Raw genomic sequence first — 24,560 nt, forward strand, 5'->3', positions numbered from 1 at the left:
TGAGAGGTTCCTAATGCAAAAAGAGCTGTTTCCCCAATAGATGGCATTGCTGCCAATGTAAAACTAGCAACGACCTCTGATAGTTCTTTTTTGGAAGCAGCTGCCAATAGCTTTCAGGCTTTAAGAAGTATTTTTTTTGGCCATACTTTTAAACTGATGTATGAACCTGATTGCTTATGAAATGTTCTCTTCAAAAGTAGTCTTTGCTTCAGAACGGGAGTGACAGTATATAAACACTTCACTCAGTTGCCATATATAAAGGAGTTGGACCAGTGGATGTCAGAAGTGAATTTCCAGTTCCAAAGTAAATGTCAGCCTCAGTTTGATTTGTGTATAAATATCATCTAGCTAATATGAAACTACCAAGTCATAATGTAAATTTAGCATAGTTGCTTATGTGTGTGTGTTGTATGTATACATATATTTGTAGGCCAAGATTTATAAAGACAAGAAAAGTTATTTATTTCCATGTCTCAGTTCCAAAATTTAGTGGTACGAACCTTAACTGATGTTCAGTAATATTTTAAGAATGACCAATCCCTGATAGGTTTTAAAGCATGACAACATCAAGAGAGCCTTGAGCACTTTCATTAACTCTTCCTCAGGTCAAATACTCATAAGCTGTCTTTAAATCATAGGATCACAGGGTTGGAGCGGACCTCAAAATCCGTTTTTCCCAATCAGCCATCATTGCATGAATCGCCTGCACAGCTTCCACACAAACAGCTGCCCATCATGTGCTTGAACTGCTAGGAATAGGGAGCTCATTGCTTTGTGGGGTTCAGGCTGAGTAGCAGAGCTATCCAGAAGGGAACAAGAAGGCTTGAGATGTCTTGAGAAGGCAAGAAGATAAGCCCTCAGGAGTTCATTCTGCCTCAGAATGGCCCTAAATCCATCCTCTCAGACCTCTCCCAACCAGGAAAGTCGGAACCATCCTCATTAAAGCGTGTCTGCTCCAAACATGGGCAGCAGAGCGCTATGTGACCACGTCACCCAGCATTCCCTATCAGCTGCCTATCTCCCATAAAACCCCGTTTGAAAACAGAACGTTATCCTTCCAAATTTCCGTGTTCTGCCAGTGTCATCCACAAATTGCTATGGTCCTGGCTGACCTTGCACGATGCTTGGCTTTGTAGGTACAGCCTAAGAATCCTTCAGTGGAAACGATAGTCAACTTAGGACGATGAGATGATAAAACACAGTGAACTGTCATGTTCAAAATATTGCATTATTTGGATTATTGTACTATCCTCTTGAAACTAGGTATTCTATTATTCTTAATATTAAGTAATTCAACCTAGTTATTATCCAAAGTCTTTTTTTCTAGTCCTGTTTGCTTCAGTTTAGCATTTTTAATGTACTTAAATAAAGAAATTTTAGCTATTCTTTTAAAAAGATGCCTTGCCTTTGCTTTAAATGTAATAATTGCCCAGGGCCTGCTTATTTGGCCACATCTTTACTTGCACGGAAAAAAAGGAAAAAGACTTTTTGCCAAGTATATTTTCCCAAGAGTATGGCTGTCATTGTTAATTAAAGTAGTTCTCTAATATGTAACATGATTCTTGTGTTTTCTTCATTGTGTTGAACATTTTCCAGGTTGAAAGCTAATGAGCTTTTCTTCTAGTAGTTGTTGATATATGTGGGTGCTCAGGGTGAGACTTTTTTTTTATTACAAAGGTACATTTTGCATTTATTGTGCTTAGACTTGAAAGCTGGGTGAAGGATGGTTCCCCCAGTTGGGTTATAAAATGAATGTCTGCTGGGCCACAAACTATGGATGGAAAGTTGGAACATCTTGTCACTAGAAAAGAGATGTTGAACTCATTTGTTCAAGATAATTAAATAGTGTTTCTAAGCTGGGAAATATGAGTTTCAAGTTATTGAGCATCCTGAAAGCATCATTTTTTAAAACTATAGAAATTGAAGATATTGCACAGAATCTGGAGGCCTACCTTTTAATGCACCAGATGTCCCAAAACCGTCACACTTCTCTTACCCCTCATTAACACTGGTCTCAAATACCAAAAGGTAGCCTTTGTTCTTGAATAATAATAGACTTTGTTTACATTGCTGTTATATTCACGTTCCTTCCAATTTAGCAACTGATTATTCATCCATATGGCTAAGTAAAATATTTCCGCACTGTTTATCTAAAAATTTTGGGATGCCAGCAATGGATTCCAGACACTATGCAGAACATGGAGTTAGGCATATTCCCTTCCTGATCATTAGCTCCATATTTCTAATTAGACAGTAAATTGATTAGAAAATGATGAGTGTGCACTAAGGAAGGGTAGATGGGCCGGGCTAAAGTTTAGCAAATGAAGAACAGGAGCTTAGTGAGCATGCATTCAGCCTTTTGGACTGTGACGTGACATTACAGGATGAAATAATTTACTAAACATGTCCCCTTGTCCTAATTAGTATGCCTTCAAGACAGTCATTTAATCTCTGGTCCAGAAAGGAGTTGGCCTGTTACCTTCTGTCCTGCCTTTGTGGGTCACCAGAGCTGTCAGCAGCTACATGGGTCGTTTTCAGAAATCTAGCAACGTCCCCTCCCAATTCCCAGCCCAAGTCAGGAGGCTCCTTATCATTTGGCCAATTTATAAAACCATAGCAACAGAAACACGCATGCTCTTATTTACTTAATGTTTCAAACCGTAAAAATTGGTAATGAAAAATAAAATGGCAAACAAAAGAAGTTTAATTGGTAACAAGACAAAACACTGTATTATAAATAGAACAACTCTTAGTTCAGAGTCCCAGAACTTTAAACTGGAAAGAACCGTAAAGAAATCATCTATTCTGCTCCTTTGAGAATCTGAGGTCCAGAGAAGTTGGACGGGCAAGTCCCGAGGTTGGGTTTCTGATGTGCGGGCTGGAGTTGGTCCTTGCCTGCCCCTGCCTCTGTCCGCCCCAGCCCATCCCCGGGCCCCCAAGAAGTGCTGAGCAGGAGCGAAACCTGGGGGTGCCAATGCCCATTTTCAAATGTCTTTTCCCTTGATCTTTCAAATTACTACCAGAAAGGGAAAAGAAAAAAATCCCACAATGTCCTTTACTCTCTGAATCTCTCCCAGGAGAATAGAGAAATATCCTTGAGTTTGGCCACTATGCAGTCACATCAAACTAGTGATCAGGTGTAATCATAAATCTTGAGGTTGCTTAGAAAACACATGAAATGTGATTTCAGTTTTGTGAGTATTTCAAGATTGATAGTCTGAGTATGAAGAGATTCAACCCCGCAAGTGGAATATGACCTATTTTGAGTGTAGGCTTCTGAATGCTGAGCAAAATGAGGCAGTCAAGTGGAGAGACTCAGAGGTCCCTCCAGACCTCGGGTGGTCAGCCATCGTCAGAGTAGAATTTCCCAGCACCAGAGAAGCCGCATAATGATGCACTCCTTGGTCGAGTGGACAGCCTGTACATGCGAGGAAGATGGGGGCATATGAAGAAAATCTAAAAAGAAGATTTCCAAGAGGCCCTGGCCCATATCCCTCAAGTACTCTGCAGTTTCTGAGTCTGTCTGATTTCCCGTCACTGAGGACTGGAGGCACTTTTGTCTCCAAGCTTCCGCTGGGTTGAAGATGGAGTGCAGATACAAAGGAATTAGCACATTCCTGGAACACGTAAAAGTCAGCTGTGGAACATACAACTGCAGTGACTTTTTCTCACATAAATCTCTGTGGTAGTGTAAATGACCTAATGTTGTGTCAGAGGCTAAAGTGACCTGAGGAAGAACCAGGGTGGCTGGGTCACCACCTTGCTGCCACCTCTGCATCATAGCGATTTCCTAGGAGCGTTTCCCTTCATGTGACGTGTTCCCTTATACAAACAGAAAGAACCAGCCTTTACATCCCTTGCAGGCAGGTCTCAGTCAGCATTTCTAAACCGTAAACCTGATTTCTTTTTGGTGGAAATGCCTTTCCAGGGTACGTAGCACTGTATGAGTACACTGTGTCATTAATCCTCTCAACCTACCCATGAAGTTGGAAAATTACTTAGAATAAAGAATATGTTGAAATGCAAATGTGAGTCTGTAAATGTATCTCTAGAAATTGATAGATCTTTTCAAAGGTGCTGTGATCCCCTTTGTACCTGAAAAATCACAGAAATGTAGACTAACCCTTATGTTCTCCAAAGACACCAAAGATCTCTCACTTGTGTCCTTTGGCTGGGGAAAAATTTAAACAGCAGGAGTGATTCCCTTCAAATTGAGTATGTAGGCTGGGGCCCCACCATGTGCAGCCTCTGCAGCTAGCCCAGGCCTTCCATTCCACACAGCCCGCTCCGGGGAAACTCCGCTCAGATCACCTGAGCACCTACTCACTACTGCTGCTGAAACCCGAGATAGTGACCACTATGGCCTGAGTGAGCTTTCCCATGCCTGACATGGAGCATGCACTAGCCATGTGCAGGAAATCTCAGGGAGCAACCAGGGGAACAAGGCAAGGTCCCCCCAGACTGGCTGGGCCAGGCCTCCCTGTGGGACCAGCCCTCAGGGCAGCAGGACCACCCATCACCCCGGAGACCAGGTGTGCCGCCTGCAGGGCATGCAGCAAGCAGGCCTAGCCAGGCTGCAGGGGCGTAGGCCTTTAAGGCAGGACCAGGCCCTGGGGGCCACTGCACAAGTTAAGGAACTCTGCTGAGATGGTGGCACCTTAGGCACCCTGGGAATGTTTATACACCACCATGACTTGTTTTCCTCAGTTTATTGAGAGAAAGGCATTTCTATAATTGAAGAAAGTACTTTTGTCCCACTCTCGTAATAATTGCTTTCCCATTATTTCAATTCCATTTCAGTTTCATAATTTGTTCAGAGCATTCCAGTCCTGGTTGAAAGCTTGAGTGATTTGCCTGAAGCCACGAATGGCAGATATTTTTTATTGTACTGCTCTGTTCCCCCTCCCCCCTCCATTTCCTCAGTTCTGTTAACAGCACCGTATTCTCACACACATGCCAGACTGTTGGCTCATCTTTGCCGCCACCCTCAGTTTGCAGTTTGCACCAAGCTCCAAATTCTCATTACGAGCACTCTCCCTTCCTCTTTGCCTTCCTAGCCCCTCACTCCTTCAGGGCCTCATCACATCCCCCGTAAACTGCTGGCCTGGTAAGTAGGCTCTGCTTCTGGTCCGTCAGCCTCACCATCATCCCTGCGGTCACACCTGACCCTGCCTTCCGTACTTCCCCACCTGCCAGTCCAAATCTGGAGCCCCTGTTCTCACCTTCTAGGCCAGCCCCAGCCTCGAGGCTCCCCACTCCTGCTCCCCCTAGGGCCACAGTCCACCTGGAAGGGCTTCCCCAGCCCCACGTGCATTTCCCGACCTCTGCCCTTCACGCTCCAGCTCAGATATGGTGATCTCTGATTCTACCAGACAGAGGTTTCTGTGCTCAGAAGAACATCCAGGGAGAGGCAGCGTGGTGCCAGGGGATGGGTGTGGGCTTGGGAGTCAGATCCACTTGTTTCCTTCCATCTCTGTGGCCCCAGGCAAGTCACCCCTCCCAGTACCAGCCTCCCCGGTGGTAAACACAGTGCCTGCGGCTCGGCGTTTTTGTTAGGACTGATGTGGACATGTGGCACAAACAACCTGCGAGCTGTGCCTGTTGCTCTTCCTACTCCTGAATGCTTTGTCGTGGCTGCCCTGTGTTGTAACTGTTTGTGGCAAGGCCTCCTGAGAGCAGAGGACTCGCCTACGTGTCTCCCTTAGAGTCTGGCATAATGTGAACAAGAGTCTGCCAGCATTTTCCAGAAGAAGTGTAATACAGGACATGTGTAATTCTGAACTTCCTAGTAGAGACATTAAAAAGGGGGGAAAAAGTGTTATTTATTTTAATGATGTAGTTTCTTTAGCCCAATAGTTCCAGAATAATCACTTCAGCTTATAAGCAATATAAAAATAATTAATGAGGGGCTGGCCCTGTGGCCTAGTGGTTAAGTTTGGCACACTCCACTTTGGCAGCCTGGTTTTGGTTCCTGGTTGTGGACCTACACAACTTGTTGGTGGCCATGCTGTGGCAGCAACCCATGTACAAAAAATAAAGGAAGATAAGCACAGACATTAGGGCAAATCTTCCTCAAGAAAAGAAAAAAGAAAAATTATTAATGAGATGTTTACAGTCTTTTTTTTCATACCAGGTCTTCATAATCCAATGTGTATTTTACACTTACAGCACATCTCAGTTTGGGCTAGCCACATTTCAAGTGCTCAATAGCCACATGTGGCTAATGGCTACTATTTTGGACAGTGCAGGTCTATACTATGCTTGAGTGTAAGTAACATGATTCTAAAAGACATGAGGTGCGTGGCTGTAATGGACAGGAATGCAGGTGGCCATAGCATCTTGACATCACTCTATTCCCCAAAAAAGCCACAGAGGTTTATAAAAACCCTTCCAGGGTTAGGGGAGAGCATCAGGGGCAGCTACATAGAGAAGAAATGGAGAGGCGTTGTTGCTAGATCCAGAGTGTCTCAGCGGGAGACTGTCTAGGGAATAACAGTGGGGTCATGTGCTAGGAGCAGGCAGGAGCCCTAGGTTCAGAGGCCACATTCCTGCCTTGTTACCCACAGACTGGGGGTTTATGAGATGCACACACACTCTGACGTTCATATACAGTCTTCAGCCTTGTTTTATATTTTCACTGTTAGTCTAACATTGCTACCCTCATTATCAAGAATGCTAGCAGGATGGGTATGCATGACACCAGCCTGTTCCAAGGAGCCCGTAGATGCAGAATTGCCAGGAGATGATGAACGTATAGACCAGGCAGTGTGCCTGACCCGGGAGAGCCGAAGCATAGTCATGAGAGTGACTTGTCATGACGCTCACTCTGCGCCAGGAACAGAGGGGCCACGACTTCATCATCTGTTCTCTGATTTAATACTCTTCACACTCCGAAGGCTTGGGTGGTTTGACGTCCCTCGTGGCCATCTTGTGAAAGAGCATGACTGAAACAAGAACGTCAAGAACAGATAATGAGAAGGAAGCTAGCTCATGAAAGAAAATGCGGGGTCGTGTCCAGTGGTGATGTTTGAAGCGCACTAGTGCTTTGGGCTAGTTTATTTTTCTTTTGGTAATGCCTGCAGACGCTTGTGGTGTTTGGGGGCTTTTTTGGTAATTAGAAAATAGGACATAAATTGAATGCTATGTAAAAACTAATGGTTTTAGATTTCTCTCATATCAGAAAGAAAAACAATTGTGTAGGCTATTAGGTATTTATGCTACTACCAGAGAAATAGCAATTTCCAAATGCTGTTTGGTTGGTTTTTAATGTCCTTTAAGAAATACATTTTTCAAATAGCGCTATTTTAATTAATCAGTCAAATCAGTTTCTAATTTGACTATAAAATTATCAGTTGGCCATTAGAGTAGCTATAAAGCTCGTTGTAAACGTGAGCTCTTTCAAAATTCTGCAGCGTAGGATTTATGTGAAATGGTATTTTAATTACTTTATTCATTCTTTGTGGGGAAAATGAACTTTCATCTCTCATGGCAGTATTTCATTGTGATTATTGGTTACTCATAATTATGTGTGCTTTTTCCTGTGGTAGAGAATAAGCAGCGTTTTCTGCAATAACGTGCAGGAAATTCCCTAATATTTTCTAAATTAGTTTGTATATGTATATTCTTAGTCCTCACAACAAATAGCTAATTGCTTTAAATTAAATAGAAACCTCAAGCTTCCTAAACCAAATTATAGTTTATTTTTAACTTTCTAGAAACCAGGAGATAATGGAGTGTGCTGCTAAATATTTTTGAAGCCGGTTTGTGTGAGGATGTCAGAGCTGGAGGTTTATCATGCTGATGGAGAATGCTAATCCCCCAGCTCTCTATTTCTCATCAGTCGAGCTGCTTCTGGGAGTTGGTGTGATTCCTACTCATTACTTCCTGCTCTAGCAACATTCTTCCTGACCCATTAAATGAAGGCCGAGACAGACTAAGTGGAGAGCACATTGTTCTATTACTACCTTAGTGAGATGGAGTGCACACAGGTATTATTAGCTGGTCTTAAGAATGGTGCTTTTTACTTTGAGTAAAAAAGCCAAATTAATCAGTCCATAGCTAAGGCTTTTAAGTTTAGTTGAACCGTCTTTATCTGTTATTGGTTGATCAGAACTGGTTGTTTTGGCTTTCCATAACCTTATTTTTGAAATAGAAAGAGGGAAAGAAAAACCAATGTCTTGAGACTTGTTTTGATGTTCAAAGTGGCTAGTAAAATCCATGCCAAATGTTGTAGGTCTTTGCGTTACATGGTAAAGTATAAAATTAAAGGGATGGTATAACTCGTAGTGCAGGATGACAAAGCTGCCTTTGTGTGGGTCCCTTGAATGCCACAGACTTAGCACAAATAGAATCTTTCCTTTTCCCTGGTCAAGAATAATTTTGGACATTTTTTGAAGTTGGTAGAAATGAAAGCCTAAATTTTCTATAGTAGACTGGTTTTATGATCATTAAGTCATATCAGTTGACCAACAGATAGCACAGTCAGCTTGTCTGCTGAAGGGTTACATATTTTTAAATAATTGAACATTTTATAATTGGGCAACACTGATCCTTGATATTTTGCAGTTTGAGGGATGGGGATTCTGGCATGTTGGTGTGACTCCTAACTTCTGGTTCTGGGAGGTGGAGCAGCAACGGGCTTCTCCTAACCCCGCAGCGAGGATGGTGGCTTCAACAACCATGTGTTTTGGTCTTCGCGTGAAAGACAGGCAGATCTATGCTGGCAAATTCCCTGAAGGCTGCAGAAGATTGTTTTGCCCTCTCCCCATAGTTACAGACCTTAAAGATGCTACTGAATACTCAGTTTTAAGAAAAGCCACGAAGGGGAAGGAATACAAGTTAAGCCTGAGAGGCAGGCAGTAAAAGGGAAATCTAGAACCAATCCAGGCTATTAAATTGGATCCATCAATAAATATTTTTCAGCATCTATTATGTGCCCTGCGAACATGTAACAGGACATATAAAAGAATGGATGATGATAAGAGTATTTGTTCCTCGTTATACTTGCCTAATGAACTTTAAATTGTGCTTGTGTGGCTTGACTCATTAAGGTTATCGCAGGTGAAGCACACAATCCTGGCACAGAGTAAAACCACAGTAAATGGTGATATTACTGTTGTTTATATTGACTTAGGAATATTCATACCGTCCGATCCCATGTAGATGAAATGGCTAATAGGAAACTGTAGGATGGTGTATAACTCCACTGATCATTCTGAATGCCTGGTGAGGAGTAGGAAGAGCAGGACAAAGTTCTAATACCAGCACGGAAAATCAGGGGAATCTACAAATCTGGGAAATACCCTCTTGCCAGAGGTAGGTCTTTGAAGTTGCCAGGAGTGGAGGTGGAACCATGAAAAAGCAGCTTTTCTGCCAGCGATCAGAGAACTTCTAGGTATCAACTGCAAGATCCGATATGCTAGAAAACCACCCCTCTTCTTAGTTGTATTTTCACCCAAAGTTTGTGACTCACAGTGTTTTAATTTTCTGTAGAGCTGTATCTAATTTTACAGCTATAGCCTATGGCATGATAGGCTTTACTTTCCATAAACCTTGCCCTCCAGTTAGCTTTACTGGAAGGCGTTTATTCTGTGAAGTAGAACTTAGCTTATTGGAAAATGCAGTTCTCCCCCGTGTGTTGAATTACGTGGAGTGAGGAATTTGAAAGGCTTTGACAGAAAGAGAATTTGCTCCAAAGTCATTAGGAATCATGTTATAAAATTGTCAGCAAGGGAGGTTAGGAAATGACCTTTCCCTGCCAGTGGCCTCTGGGCCGCATGGTGCCACTGTGGCTAGCCTCATGCCCCAGCAGTTACCATAGGTGCCCTGGGTTGAGTATGGTTGACCTCGTTATCAGGAAATGTTAAAGCCTCATTCACGGCAGCCTCTATCACCCCGCCTTTCTATGCCTCAACCCACTATTTCTTCTGTCTTCTTCCCTCCTCCTGTGATTTGGGTCAGGACAGACCTCCAGAGACAGGTTTCTCATCCTTAGCTTCCAGGTACCTTCTGTGGTCATCAGTCCTCTGATACTTTTCTGCTATGACAGTGCTTTTCAAAACCCGTTTTTCAAACAGAAACACACGATGAAGCGCAGTATTGAGAACAGGTAAGTGTGGAGCTGCTCTGGGTGAAGTGGGGTGCGGATCCGGAGCCCTGCCTCCAGTTCTCCCCCGACTCCTCCCATGGCTGCCCTGTGAGTCCAGCGAAACCGCCAGAATCCAGGGACCACAATTTAAAAGCATTTTATGTAGAACACCTAGGCAATTTTATCAGAATCCATGAGAAATAACTCCGCCTGTGGGATTTAAAATGCATTTCGTGAGCACCTGCAGTGTGTGCTGCCGTCTTACTAGGACTCATCTGTTCTGCGCCCCAAGATAATTATGTAAGCAAAGGTCTGTCATGGTGGACAGAGCAAGCTTTCAGAGACAAAGCAAGGTCTCTACTTCTGCTGATTCTGAACTGTCTAAGTCCCCCTCCCAGTCTGGGCCTAACTAAATGGGCCACCGCTGAGGCCGAGGTCCTGAAAGGCTGTGGTTATGGTGGGCTACCCCACCGCAGAGGGTAGGAGCAGAGAATGGTGAAAGTCTTCGGAGAACAAGGGAAACCCAGTCAGTGAGGTCCATTGTCAAAGCCAAGTGAAAGAGGAGACAAGTGGGCCAGGGGCAGAGCAGAACACAGAACACAGGGCCCAGAGCGTTTTCCCAGCATGCAGCCCAAGCATTAGCCACTGTTATTGACCATTTCCTCTGCAGTGTGTGGCTGGGTCAGGGCAGACGTGCCAGGGAGGGGGGTGGTCCTCAGGTTTATAGGCAGTAGTGTTTCCCATCTTTCGTTCTAGCCGTTTGCTCGTACCTCTCCTTCCTCCAAAAAGAAAAAAGTCCCGGTCAGCTCTCTCACACTTCCCTCCTTTATAAAGGGCCCTGCAGTTTCGCCAGGCCCCAAGAAGGCTGAGCAGACAGTTTCCAAGCCAGCTCCTTGGGTCACCATGCAGTTCTCCGGAGGAGCAGTTCTCGGTCTTGTCTCTGGCCCAGCATTCTGGATTCATCATGTTCGCAAGCCTGACATGCTCCCATGGACATGGGCAGACTTTGCAACTGCTTCCCCTCCACAGGGCCACAAGCATTTCTGTGTTGATTGTTCTAAGAGCACTGTGCAGACTAGCAACTTGCCAAGGATACATCAGGAATATAGAGCTCCAAGTGCAGAGAAAAGCAGTTGCACCATTTCTCCTCCACCTGCTTCCCTCTTACTTAGGAAAACACATTGATGTGAAAATGCTATTAGAGTAGGTATAATCCTGAATTTTCTCTCATTTCTGAGAGAGTAATAATTAGAAAATGTATGCTAAAACAATAATTTAACCTATCTCATAGTTGACACATAAGATCTTCTAATATGCTAACAATTTAGATAACACTCTAGTAAGCTACATTTAAGGTCTGTTACCCTAGCAATCTTGATACGAATTACAGTACAGGTGACTTTTAATTTATTGTGAATCTTGCCTATATCCAAAAGCATATGGCAGTAACTTGCACTTCTAAAACACATGGTAATAAAACTCTTAAAGTGGAAATGGAAATGTTTAAACCTTATCTAAATAAGGAAGATGAAGCAAATGTAACCACGCCCTGTGCCAGTAAAGTTACTGCACACATTATATTTAGGCTTGAGCTTCCCAGTAGCAAAAGTAAGAAAAGGAAGCAAGATGAAGAGAAACATGTCAGTCTTTCAAGTAAGAGAAACTTTTTCCAAGAACTAAATTCTAAAAATGGTTTGTCACACAGAACATTGAATGTAAGGGACAATGCAGTGAGCCACAGTTATGACCCGTGGTTGGATTGTAACCCCCACCCCCACCCCCCAGCCCCCCACAGAGTAACTCTAATTTGCTTTGCAAAAGCCACAGTCATCTTTTGGGTTAAATACATAGGCTCTAAAACTTAAGAGAGGGAATATTGTGAGTTTGAAATATACTGCCGGAAGTTCACATATGTTCACTCAACTTTTATTAGGGGTCCATCTCCAGCAAATAGGCTGTAAATTAGCTTTGGAACAGACTGAGTTCACATCAATTAAGGCTGATATGTTTGTTTTATTTCTAAAACTGCAGGATCTCTAATTGTTTGATTTTTTAAATCTCATTTTTTAGGAGTTCTTTGGAATTTATCCTCATGTGATGCCGTAAAGATGACAATCATTCGAGATGCTCTCTCAACCTTAACAAACACTGTGATTGTTCCACATTCTGGATGGAATAACTCTTCTTTTGATGATGATCATAAAATTAAATTTCAGACTTCCCTCGTTCTGCGTAATACGACAGGTTGTCTGAGGTAAATTCTTTATTTCTTCTTTCCAATTAATTCTGTGTATTAATTACACAGATAATTACAATAGTATCATAGGTAAATTGATTTTAGAAAGATTTACTTCATTTTATTAACAGCTGTCTTAGTTTCCAAGTTTGTTTCAAAATTCAGGCCATTGGACTTTGTTATCCTGTGAGGAAAACACCATCAGCACAGACTATTGGCCTAAAGAAGATGTTATCTTAGAAATGACTCTTCTGTGAATTAATCAAAAAGGCCCCCTCAGCCTGAAATTACTGCCAAAATTCCAGTGTTTTCCACTTTAACAGCATTTTTCTGGTTATTGCATTCTGATTGCTTAATGTGTTTGCAGCCTGGTTTTTGCTTAAACTCAAAATGTGATGGTTAGAACCTTTTTGCTTTTAAAAGAGTACAAAAAAGTGTGGTTTAAACAATTACTGGGTTTGAGTTTTATAAATAAATGAAAATAAGCCCGAATACTATTTTCAGTCTTTATCTTTAGAATTTAAAATCCATGAAGCTTCCTTTACGTGTACACAATATTGCTTATTATTTGCCATTAACACTCATCAGCTCAATTTCTGCCCAGTTTTCCAGCCTTACAATGCCCTGGGAACTTGAAACAGAAGCCTTGGGCCAGACAGGCATGGTGACAACAAGATGTGCTCTGGCCTCAGCCTGGCTTACGTCCCATTCTGAGCCTCGGTTTCCTCATCTTTAGGATAGGGATAATAATACCATCTCAGAGTTGTGAAGAGTCGGCTTATATAAAGGGCTTAGTGTTGTCTGACACACAGTGGCCGCCATTTAACTTTTGAGCCAAGATGTCTGAGCATCTCTACACCGGAAAGCTTGAGAGAGGGAGGGAGGGGCCCGAGCTGCTGCTCTGAAGCCTTCTACTATTGTGCCAGGTGACTGTCAGCCCCTAATTAGAAAGGAGGTGGAGAGAGGAAGTTGGAGAAGGGTATGAGAGAGGGTCAGGATCCTGGAAAACAGGCCAGCTCTCTAACTCAGATGCCTGCATCTCAGAGCAGGTCATATGGCCTACTGATGATTCCTAGGAGAGCATCTCATCCTCTCCCCTCACCTGGATCCAGGGAGGCTGTGACCGAGCCTCAGCTAGCCTGCCAGGCTTCCAGGAAAGCCCAGAGGCAGGACGCGTGCTCAGGCTCCCCTGGTGGTTCAGGGCTATAAACATTTGATGAAAGCCTTCTGTGTGAAGTTAATGATGAACAAAACAGGCTAGGTCCCTGCTCTCATAAAACCACAGTCTACCCAAGAAGACAGATAAATAAATAAACAAGAAAATAACAGGTCCCATAAAAAAAATGAGTGACATAAGAGTTATTAGGTGGTTGCTTTGATGGTCAGGTGGTCTCTCATAGGAGGTGAAATTTAAGCCTAGATCTGAAGTCCCACAAGGAGCTATGCACAGGAGGCGAGGAGGACGGGCATTCTAGGCAAAGAGAACAGGTAGCGTGGAGGTCCTGGGACAAGAATGAGCTTGCAGCTGGAGCTTAATGGGCAAGGCACAGAGAGGCACGCAGTTCTGTAGCATTTTTTAAATCAGAGGAAGAAGTTTATACTATATTCCAGGTGCCGTCAGAAGCTGCCAAAGGGTTTTCATCACAGGAGTGATGGGACTGGTTTCGGGCTGCCATGTGGAAGACTAAGTATGGGCAACAGTGGAGACAGGAAGATGAGGCTGTTGTAGAGATCCAGGCAAATGAGGCGAGGGGCCTAGATCAGGTTCTGGAGAGAGGTAGGTGGATTGGGAGTATTCTGTGGAGGGAGAGTTGACAAGGTTTGCTAGTAGATTAAATATAAGGAGCAACGAAAAGGGGAGAAAGAAGGAGAATGCCTAGATCTTTGGCTGGATTGACTGGGAGCACGAAAGTACTGTTGATAAGCTCAGGCAGAGGGGAGAAGAAAGGGTGGAGAGATGAGCAGTTGAGAATTCTGGCCATGTCCATTTTGAGATGCTTAATTAGCTATCCATGTGGTAATGTCAGGAAAGCAGTTGGATAAATGAGTCTGGCGTTCTAGAGAAGGGTTAGGTTAAAGGTAGATGTTGGGGAGTCGTGGGTCCATAGATTGTATTAAAAACAAAGAGCAGAAGGAGGCCAAGAAGGAACCAAAGTAGCCCTGCTCACTCCAGAGGGACCACAGGCAGAAGAGGCTGAGGAGGAAAGGCAGCAAGATGGGAGGAAAATCAGAGGAGTATAGGGCCCCAGGAGCTCACAGGAGAGCAGAAGAGGTAAGCTGTTGAGTGCTGCTGAGAGGTGATACAAGATAAGAACAGAAAAGGGACCACAGGTGACAGTGTCTCTCTGGACCCAGAAAAACAAAGGTGAAAAGAAAAGTCATTCCAGATTCCCCTTATCTAGTCTAAGGTTTGCAAAATGTCAGCGTTTAGCCTAGAACCCTTGTTAATGGAGCATGAAATACATCCTTAGAATTTGGTATCAATTCATGAAGGTGAATTAATATCAAAAATTTCAATATGGGTAAGACCTAAAAGAATTTTCAGAGTTTTTTATAATTGAAAAGTTGGGGAAAATTCTTGCATAAACAGATGTTCGTATTTAACTTGAAGTGTTTATACAAGAAATGATGTTTCTTCTGTTCATTCAAGAAGCATTTATAACCACCTACTACATGCAAAACATTATAATAGGCACAAAGGACTGCAAGAACCTTGTGGCCTAACAAGGAAGGCAGAGCATGTCTAAAAATAACAGCCACCGCTAACAAGCATCCTTTTATACGGTGGGCGCTTCTCTAACTGCTTGATCTGCAGCAGCTGATCTACCCCTCACAACAACCCTATGAGGTAGTTGTTATTCTCTTCTTTTTACATATGAGGAAACTGAGGAGGATAGTCTCCCAAATGATTATTTTAGGAGGTTAGAAAGTGGCCTGTCACAAGAGAGATGCAAAATTCAAATGCCCCTGCTCCCTTCTGTTTGTGCAGATAATGGGGAGCTAGCTGTAATTGTGAGCTCTCGTGATGTTAAAATGCAAATTCAAAGTGCCTCCTCACACCAGATCTGCATGGCTGCTATCTGTTGTCCGTCCTCTCCAGTCGTGAAGGTAAGGCTCGGTGGCTAATGAGGAAGTTGTTCATCTCAGCAGCTGCCACCTCTCTGCCCATTTAGGAACCTCAGCTCCGCCGGGGAGGAAGCGCGGAAGCAAATGCGATCCTGTGAGGGGCTGGTGGACTCACTGCTGTATGTGATCCACACGTGCGTGAACACGTCCGATTACGACAGCAAGGTCAGTGCCTGCCTGGCCATGTCAGGGGCGTGGTGGCAGATGACAGCAGCTGCTAACACCACTGTTTGCATGCCATTGATTCTTTCTGGAATTCTTGAGCCTCTCCTCCTCATTGGGCTACACTCCAGATTAAAGGGAGAGTCTCTAAACATCACAAGTTAACAGGGACAGGACACCTTAAGAAAATAGCCTTAGAACCATGAAGACTGAATAATTCCCTGTGGTAAAGGACCTACCACGGGGTGGCAGGGCACTGACTTTCTCTGTAGTTCTCCTGGGCTCATTGTCATGGTGATTGTCTCTGCTGCTGTTCCCTCCAATTCTGTATCTCCTGCTGCTAGAGTCACCTCCGTCTGTATTGGAGTATCTACTGAATGGAAGTTCCTGGTCAAGGCACTCTAATCCCCCCGACCTCTCTGCCCTTCCTGCCCCAGTGCAGTCCACAGCCCTCACCCCAGCACCAACTTTGGATGTCCCTCTACATACTCAGTCTTGGCCTTCACCCCCTCGCTCTATTGCCCTGCTGGTCAGTCTATTCCCAGCATGAACCCCTTATCCTCCTCTCCTTTATTTCCATCCCTACCCTAGCACAGGGCATTCTACTCATCGTTTTTCAGCTGTGACAGCCATCCAGGATCTGCTGTAGGAGCAGGGGCTAGGAAGGTGGGAAGAAACAGGAAAGATGGACTGAAAGTGTCAGGAGTTCCAAGACGTGCTGGGTACTTGGTGTTCAGCATGGGCCTGAAAAGGAGAGGCCATATGTAGGCCTTGGGTCATAAATTTGTTTCTAAGAGAGAAAAAGAAGAGTGATGAGTGGTAGTCTTGGGGAGAAGGCAGGGAAGGAGTTCAAGGTGATGGCCAAGTTTTATTTGAGCCTCATTGAACCAAAAGATCTGCAGAGGAAACTGAGAGGAGTAGGCAAGTTGGAAGGGGAGCTGCTAGGCAAAAGCTGAACTTGGTTCTAGACACTGTCAATTGAAGTGACAGTTGGCCTCCCAATTAGAGGTCTGATGTAGACTTTAAGGAACAAAGACCATGCACAGAAGGCAAAATATCAACAGAGAAAGAGATCACGAAACTTTCCACAGAGGGAAGGGAGAGTTGGTAGATGGAAGGAGGAGACAAGGATGGCACTTGAGGGGACAAGCTGTGCCCAGTGACGGAGTTGGTGGCACCTGTTGTCATGATGAGGATTTCCAGTGGTAAGGAGTGAGGTTCTGGCAGCTTGGGTGCATTTCTGCCACTGCAGCAGCCCTGAAGCAGAAACAATGGGCATTTCCTCTTCCAGAGCCTTGTGCACTTTACTCAGCATGACGTCAGATCCTCAGATGTACTGAGGATGGCTCTGCGCTCTGTATCCCACAAAAATTCTAGAATTATCCTTCTTTCTTTAGATTGTTTCAAGTTCCCATTGGTAAAAAGCAGTTGTTTCATATTCTGTGTTTATTTAGTATCACTGGTGTTCAGTACAGAAGCACTCTGCACTGATGTGCTACAATGGTTTTAATTACATGCCATGCTGGGTTTCAGACCGTGGAGAACTGCGTGTGCACCCTGAGGAACCTGTCCTATCGGCTGGAACTGGAGGTCCCTCAGGCCCGGCTGCTGGGGCTGAACGAATTGGATGACTTACTAGGAAAAGAGTCTCCCAGCAAAGACTCGGAGCCAAGCTGCTGGGGGAAGAAGAAGAAAAAGAAAAAGAGAACGCCACAAGAGGATCAAGTTAGCATTTTATTTGATGTGAAACTCTAAAGTTTCATTTTTCTGGGAGTAAGAAATCACATATTTGGCAAGAAAAAAAATTTTTCATGACACAGTGATTCTACATAGCTATAGCTGAGTCCAGCAGAGGAATGTTTTCATGTGTAGGAGAGTGTGTTCATTTGCTTCCATTTAAGGTGTGCTCTTTGTCTTTCAGTGGGATGGAGTTGGTCCTATCCCAGGACTGTCGAAGTCCCCCAAAGGGGTTGAAATGCTGTGGCATCCGTCAGTGGTAAAACCATATCTGACTCTTCTAGCAGAAAGTTCCAACCCAGCCACCTTGGAAGGCTCTGCCGGATCTCTCCAGAACCTCTCTGCTGGAAACTGGAAGGTAGGATGTCTTCCACTTGTCCACACTTCTTCCCATCTGTGCAGTCAGATCAGCAATGATCGTGAAAGGGACATGGTTGTTTAGAGTTTAGGAAAGGATGGGAGGATAAAAGGGGCAGACAACAGTTGGCTCTGGAGATCCAAAGATGGATATGACGTAGCCCATCCCTGTGAGAAACTGAAGGCAACTGAGAAAAACGGACAGATCAAGTCAGTACAGCGTAGACTCCACAGGCTATGCGTGCTGTAGGGTCTTCAAGGAGGATATCTAGCCCAGCCTGGCAGGTAGAGAAAGTCAAGGAAAGAGGGGAGCCAGGAGGTAGGGAGAGTTTTCTGGAGGGGTGGTGCTGCCCAAATGGAATCTTTAAGAATGAGCAGAATTAAGCCAGCAGAGTCTAAGGTTGGAGGCATAGAAGGAGCAATCCAGATAAAAGGGCAAGTAAGGCCCTTTAGTGAGAACAGCGTGGGTGGAGACTATAGGCTGGTTGCTGGGGCATTGAGGGCACGGCAAGGAGTGGCCCATGTTGGAGCCAGGCATTGTGAACAGGCCTGGTGGCCAAGGTTTAGAAGCTGAGACCTGACCTACAGATCAGAGGGGCCACTGAAAAGGTTTAAGCAGATAAGCAACACAGACAGGCCAATGTGAACACTGTTGGATCCCTTCTGTGGCGGTGCAGAAGGTGAATTCAAAGAAGAGGAAAGTAGAGGCTGGGATTCCACTGGGAACCAGGTGAGAGATGCCGAAGGCCTGAACTAGAGCTGAGGTTGGCAGTGCTGCAGGGAAGGAGAGGGGACCACCATTCCTCTCTCAGATGCTTACAAAACGTACATACAGTGAAAGTTTCCACATCCTCTTATAGGTGTGTGATGTCTTTATGAAAATTGAAGATGGTTTCCTACTGTTACAACTACAGTCATGCATTGCTTAACGATGGGGATACATTCTGAGAAAGGAGTCATTAGGCGATTTTCTCATGCAAACATCATAGAATGTACTCACACAAACCTAGATGGTGTAGCCTAATATACACCTAGGCTATATGGCACTAATCTTATGGGACCACCGTCATACATGCGGTCCATTGTTGACCAAAACATTATGCAGTGCGTGACTATATAAGCAAGTTCTCAAAACTCTAAATGTCATCTAGTAACTTCCTAGACAATCCTTGTCTGAAACCTTTTCAACCTCTGGAAATTTCCTGACAGGTGTATTTTATTTTATTTTATTTTATTTTTTTAAAGATTGGCACCTGGACTAACAACTGTTACCAATCTTCTTTTTTTTTTTTTAATTGCTTTTTTCCTCCCCAAATCCCCCCAGTACATAGTTGTATAATCTGGTTGTGGGTCCTTCTAGTTGTGGCATGTGGGATGCCGCCTCAACATGGCCTGATGAGCTGTGCCACGTCCACGCCCAAGATCCAAACCGTGAAACCCTGGGCCGCCAAAGCGGAGCGAGTGAATTTAACTACTCGGCCACGGGGCTGGCCCCCCTGACAAGTGTATTTTAGTAGACTTATCATAATGCTTGTTTTTGGCTACTTCTACCACTGTCTCCCAAAATCAGAATCTTTTCCTCACTGTATTACCCATGAGAGTGAAAAGGAGGCCTTGGTATGGTTTGTTTCGTGCAGCCAGCCACTACAATGAATATATACAGATAATTATGGCCTAGCGCTAACCTAATGTGGTTATGTTAATATTGTTATTTTTAATTAAAATGCTAATAGCTTAGCATCTAAGTGCTGGCTCTGAAGCCAGACCCCTTGGCTTTGAATCCTGGGCCCTCCATTTACTAGCTGGGGCCTCGGATCTCTCAGTGTCTTGATCTGTAAAATGGAGATAATACCTGCCTCATGAGGTGGTTGTGAGGATTAAATGAGATGGTAAATGTGGAAGACCTAGGGCAGTGCCCAGCACGTACGTGTTCATGTAAATATGCTGGTGACACAGTGTTCACCTCCAGATTCTTGGGACCTGAGGATCATTTGATGATAATAGAAAAGACAATAGTTAAAAGAGGTGTGATTTGAGTTGTGTAGAATTTCATTTCTGGCATCATTTAATGAATGAAGTTAGATGGCAAGCTCATTTAAAATATAAACATTATGTTGAAGTGATTTCAAAAATAGTAAGTCAAAATATTGGACCCTCGTTAGGAAAACATGATAATCATCACCACAAACCGGAGCTATCTGGGGAGCAGTCATGAGTGTAGTGCTCTGAAGGGAGGCACTCAGGGCTGGGCCGAGCTGGTTGGTCTCCAAGTGAGACTGCGTTGGTTCTGTCCTTGCAGGTTTCAGAGAGAGAAGTTGGTAAAGTTGCTTGAGTGCTTGACCCTATAGCAAGTCGTGTATTGCGTTTCCCCCTGTAGATTTCATTTGATTTGGAAAATGAGGGTGTTTGTTTCATATGAAGAATGTTAATAAAATCTTTGAAATACATCTCTTCCTCTTCTTTGTGTTATTAAAATAATCTATTCTGTTGGTATTCAACAAACTGAGTAGTCAGTCACATATTTTAGTGTTCAAAATAATACAAAGGATCTTTGTCTTCATGTCTTGACCACAGCAGGAAAGTATCAGATGTTTTATGAGCAACATTTTTCAATTATCCTAAATTTTGAAAGACAATTTGCATGGGTAAAAAATGTCAATGAAAGCTCAAGACAAGATTAAAGACCCTTTTTTCAAATGTTACTTTTTTTTTTTGGGTTGTTTCCCTGCTAACTTAGTGTTCATTTCCAATTCATATGGAGCACAAACTGACTCACGGTGCAGACGTGCCTCAGAATCACAAAAGAATTTGACTGAGGATTAAAAACAGCAGCAGCAGCAGCGAACTAATCTTGAATGAGAAAGCATTTTGCACACAAATATACTTACTTTTTCACCACCGTGTATGACTTATGATGTTCCATGTTTCTGGAGAATTCCTTTTCTTCTGAGGCAAAGAATTTTTTCCAAACAATCGCTTTGAAAGGTTACTGAACTCTAAATATTGTTGCAGAGAATATAGAAAAGAGAATGACTTGATGGAGACATGTTCTCCTTTAACGTGTGCTGATCAGTTACTGCTCTGCCATCCTATTTATAGCCTCTGGACCTGGCAGGGGGCCAACTGGGAAGAAGACCCATGATCCTTCCTTAATCATGTTTATGTATCTGAGGTAGAAAGTAATCGCTGCCTTCTCTTTTCTGCACAAAAATATCTGGCAGATGGTGGTTTGAGACTTTTAGGCTTTGAGATTTCTTTTTAAATCAGTCAGCCTAGCCCATCTTTATCCCAGCCCATGGTTTTCTCTTTACTGACGCCACAGATTTAATCTCCAATTGGAAAGAAAACATTTAATCTATTAGTTCATCTTTTGGAAACGTCTTTTTCAGGCAACAGTAACACCTGAGAGTTGAACTCAGTTTTGTATTACTTACTGCCTTGTTTTGCTCGCCAGTTTGCAGCGTACATCCGGGCAGCCGTCCGCAAAGAGAAAGGGCTCCCCATCCTTGTCGAGCTTCTGAGAATGGATAACGATAGAGTTGTTTCTTCTGTGGCAACTGCCTTGAGGAATATGGCACTAGATGTTCGCAACAAGGAGCTCATAGGTATGTTCTGGTGACAAGGTGAGCCGTAAAGGAAGAATAACTATAACATTTATAAAATCTTTCTTCTTTTTATTCATAAAAATATGACATTCAGGGCCAGCTTGGTGGCGCAGCGGTTAAGTTCACCGTGTTGTGCTTCAGTGGCCCAGGGTTCACCGCTTCAGATCCCGGGTGCAGATCTACACACCGCTTGTCAAGCCATGCTGTGGCTGGTGTCCCACATATAAAGTAGAGGAAGATGAGCACAGATGTTAGCTGAGGGCCAGCCTTCTCAGCAAAAAGAGGAGGATTGGTGGCAGATGTTAGCTCAGGGCTAATCTTCCTCAAAAAAAAATGACCTTCAAAATGATTAGCAACTGAGTTCTAGTCCCAGGTTCTTGGCATATTTGGGTACCCCTGCTGTCTATCCTTTGTGACCATTCCTTTTCAGCAAGAGGCTGGCTCATCAATTAAACATTGATCAGGGAAGGTAAATTTTCAGAAAAGCTAGTGATTTCAGTTATACATTACAACACTACTTCATAGATTTGGTGTCTCCGTTTCCCAAGAGAAGGTCATTTCTTGAGCACCAAAAAAGTTTTAATTCTCCCTTTCTGATTTTTGAGACTGATTTCTGCTAATTCACCATCACTACTATGTTCTAAGTAAAAAAAAAAAGAAATCAATGAATGATTTGTAACTTTTCCTTCTCAGATCTGTGTAAATGCTCACCACAAGTCAGGGCCACTGTCCCAAGGCCATTTCCACCCCAGGGCAGGGTAAGGCAAACGAGGCACATAGGGTGCCAAATTTTAGGAGGCAATCACCATCAGGTCCATCCAAATGTAGGGTTGGCGCTTACATGAATCTGAGAATGAGTGCCTCTTTAAGTTTTGCACCCTAGGCAGCTTAGCTTGCCCGCCTCCGGGGCATTGCCGCATCTCAAGCCAAGTGTGGGGTAAAGAAAAGATCAGAGACCCTCCAGTAGGCCACAGGTTAAACTCTGGATCTGCTGCCCACTGGTTGTGTAACCCAGGCTGTCCTTCATCTAAATTGAACGCTCTTCCTCAACCCCATCTATGAAGGGAGCTGACGATGCCTGCTATCCTCACCATGGGTTTGCTGTGAAAATAAAATGAGAGGGTAAGGCAGCTACTTACAAACCACCAAGTTCCACGCCAGTCCCACAGCTGAGGGCAGGTCAGGGGAGACGGAGGGGGAGGTTGGCAAGATCTTATGTGGATTAGTGAGTATATCTTGAACTTATATTAAACATGCCTACCATGAGAGAGAGAGATTGGGAGACAAAGAGGGAGAGAGAGAGAGAACAAGGGCAATGATGTTTGCCTTAAAGAGTCGCTGTGAGGATTCACTGTGCCAGCTTATACAAAAGCCCCTCACCCGCTGCCTGGCAGAATTGCTGTTTTAAATTATGGCCTAGATTAACCTGCTCTTAACACTGTTCCTTTGAGCCAAATCGTCCCCACAGAGAGAAAAGGAGCTTCTTCCATGCCCTGTTCCTACAGTCCAGCCCAATTCCAATAAATGTGTTATAATAGTTAATGCCCACGCTTCCTTGAGAAAAATCCTTTAGGTCTCTAAAGAGAGATTTTTTTAGTGATTTTTGTTACCTCTATATTGTTCTAGTCTCTTCTAAAAAGCACGCATAGTGTGAGAGGTTTTAATGCTAAAAAATAAAGGGTTGACAACTGGGAGGAGACAGAGGAGGCAGAAGGTGCGGGGCCAACACCACTGAGTGCCAAGGCCTTCAGGAAGAAGGAACACACGTTCCAGAGTCCTGGCCTTCTCTCAGTGCATCCCTGTGTTTTCTATGAATGTCCTAGCCCCCTTTTAAACTTTCACGGGCATTTCCTCTCTCCACTGAGGAGCAGTTTTTTGCTCACCTGTAGCACTCTTGAACTGTTTGTGAGTCACTTTTTCTTGTTTCCCTATAAAGATCCTTTCCTTCCTGTGAGGTCTGAACCCCTTGCAGATTCAATATTTGGCTCTAATTTACCCAGCACTTCTGTTCCTAATAACCATCCCCTTCTCTGACCCCTTCACCTCTCCTCATGTCCATCACCAGCACTAGCAATGGGCTTTCTCTTCAGAGCCATATTTCACAAAGAAACAAAGTCATGTCCCCTCAGAAAAGTTACTGCATATTCACCTCAGTCGGATCGGACCAAGCAGCTGTCTGGAGCTGCAGGCTCTGAGGGAACTGCCAGGCTCACTCACAGGCGGGTGAGCTCCCTTATCCCAAGCCTCAGGAGAGCAATTACAGTTGCACCTTAGCAAAATGACGGATTACATGTCATGGACCTTTTGGTCATTTGTGAGTATTCAGAATCACCAGTGCCAACTTATCATTCGTTCTTAAAAACCACATTTATTTTCTGGTTTACAATGTCATCACTGTTTCTCCAGTCCTCATAACAATGCTTGTTGTGAGTAAGCCAGAGTCTTCCCTTTGACATGCTGTACATTATGCAGCATGTACGCAGGGCCTGTCTTCTACTGCTTATGTTTGTATATAAATCGGTCTTTAATGAAAACCCCATTTAGTATCCACTCAATTATTAGCATAGGAACAAAAAAAAATAAGAAAATATTTACTTGAGCTTTAGTTAATTTCTTTTGTTTGAAGTGTAATTATTCCAGTTTGTCAGTTGGTAATTGAAATTGAAAAAGCTAAAGATAATCTCTTTTTAGGGCAGAGTAAGAGAAATGGAGTCTCCAGGGGTGCTTCAATAGCTAAGGACTGCCCAGCCTTATCCTATCAAGAACTTTATTATTATCGCCTTCCTCCTGGCTGATAATATATCCACAATTTTATTAGCAAAACTTTACTTACATCTTCTTTAAAAGAGACTAACATGTTGTTATCACTATTGTCGTCAGACCAGGTAATATATACCCTCAACTTGATAAAAATGTCTAATTGTACCCAGTTGGCATGTTAAGATCCAGAAGCATTTAATGAAAAGTATTGTTTGGCAGCCTTATTTAGTCCAGCTTATTCAAAGATAAGTCTTTAAAAGCTTTAAGAGAAAGTTGAGGTATTTTTTTTGCATAGGAATTCAATCGAGAATAAAATTTACCATCATAATTCCTTTATTTCTCACTATTAATGAAAAGAGTTGAACTAAAGCAACTTAATTGGTGTGCCCATTTTTATACACTGATTTACATTTTCTTTCAGAGATTTCAGTAATGTTTTATAAGCCTATCATGTCTTCAAGTGACTTTGCAGTAAATGTTAACTTTCCGC

The 24,560-nt window shown here is 43.5% G+C and overlaps 1 protein-coding gene and 1 long non-coding RNA gene across 51 annotated transcripts in view; one reads left to right on the forward strand and one right to left on the reverse strand.

Moving 5' to 3' along the window:
- The window catches only part of PKP4 (plakophilin 4), a 228,283-nt gene that overhangs the window by 191,500 nt on the left and 12,223 nt on the right, over window positions 1-24,560 (forward strand). For all 50 annotated transcript variants that reach the window (XM_070579857.1, XM_070579834.1, XM_070579853.1 and 47 more), the window contains 5 exons: window positions 12,158-12,341; window positions 15,497-15,614; window positions 17,145-17,336; window positions 17,533-17,706; window positions 21,160-21,310. In XM_070579857.1, coding sequence (XP_070435958.1) covers window positions 12,158-12,341; window positions 15,497-15,614; window positions 17,145-17,336; window positions 17,533-17,706; window positions 21,160-21,310 — 819 coding nt within the window. The remainder of the gene's footprint in view (window positions 1-12,157; window positions 12,342-15,496; window positions 15,615-17,144; window positions 17,337-17,532; window positions 17,707-21,159; window positions 21,311-24,560) is intronic.
- On the reverse strand, window positions 18,958-20,783 carry LOC139076615 (uncharacterized). Its single transcript, XR_011528369.1, has 2 exons — window positions 20,594-20,783; window positions 18,958-20,323 (listed from the first exon to the last, which is right to left on the reverse strand). It is a non-coding gene; the product is annotated as an uncharacterized lncRNA (long non-coding RNA).

The sequence above is a fragment of the Equus przewalskii genome, chromosome 17 (assembly GCF_037783145.1).
Source record: "Equus przewalskii isolate Varuska chromosome 17, EquPr2, whole genome shotgun sequence".
Lineage (NCBI taxonomy): Eukaryota > Metazoa > Chordata > Mammalia > Perissodactyla > Equidae > Equus > Equus przewalskii.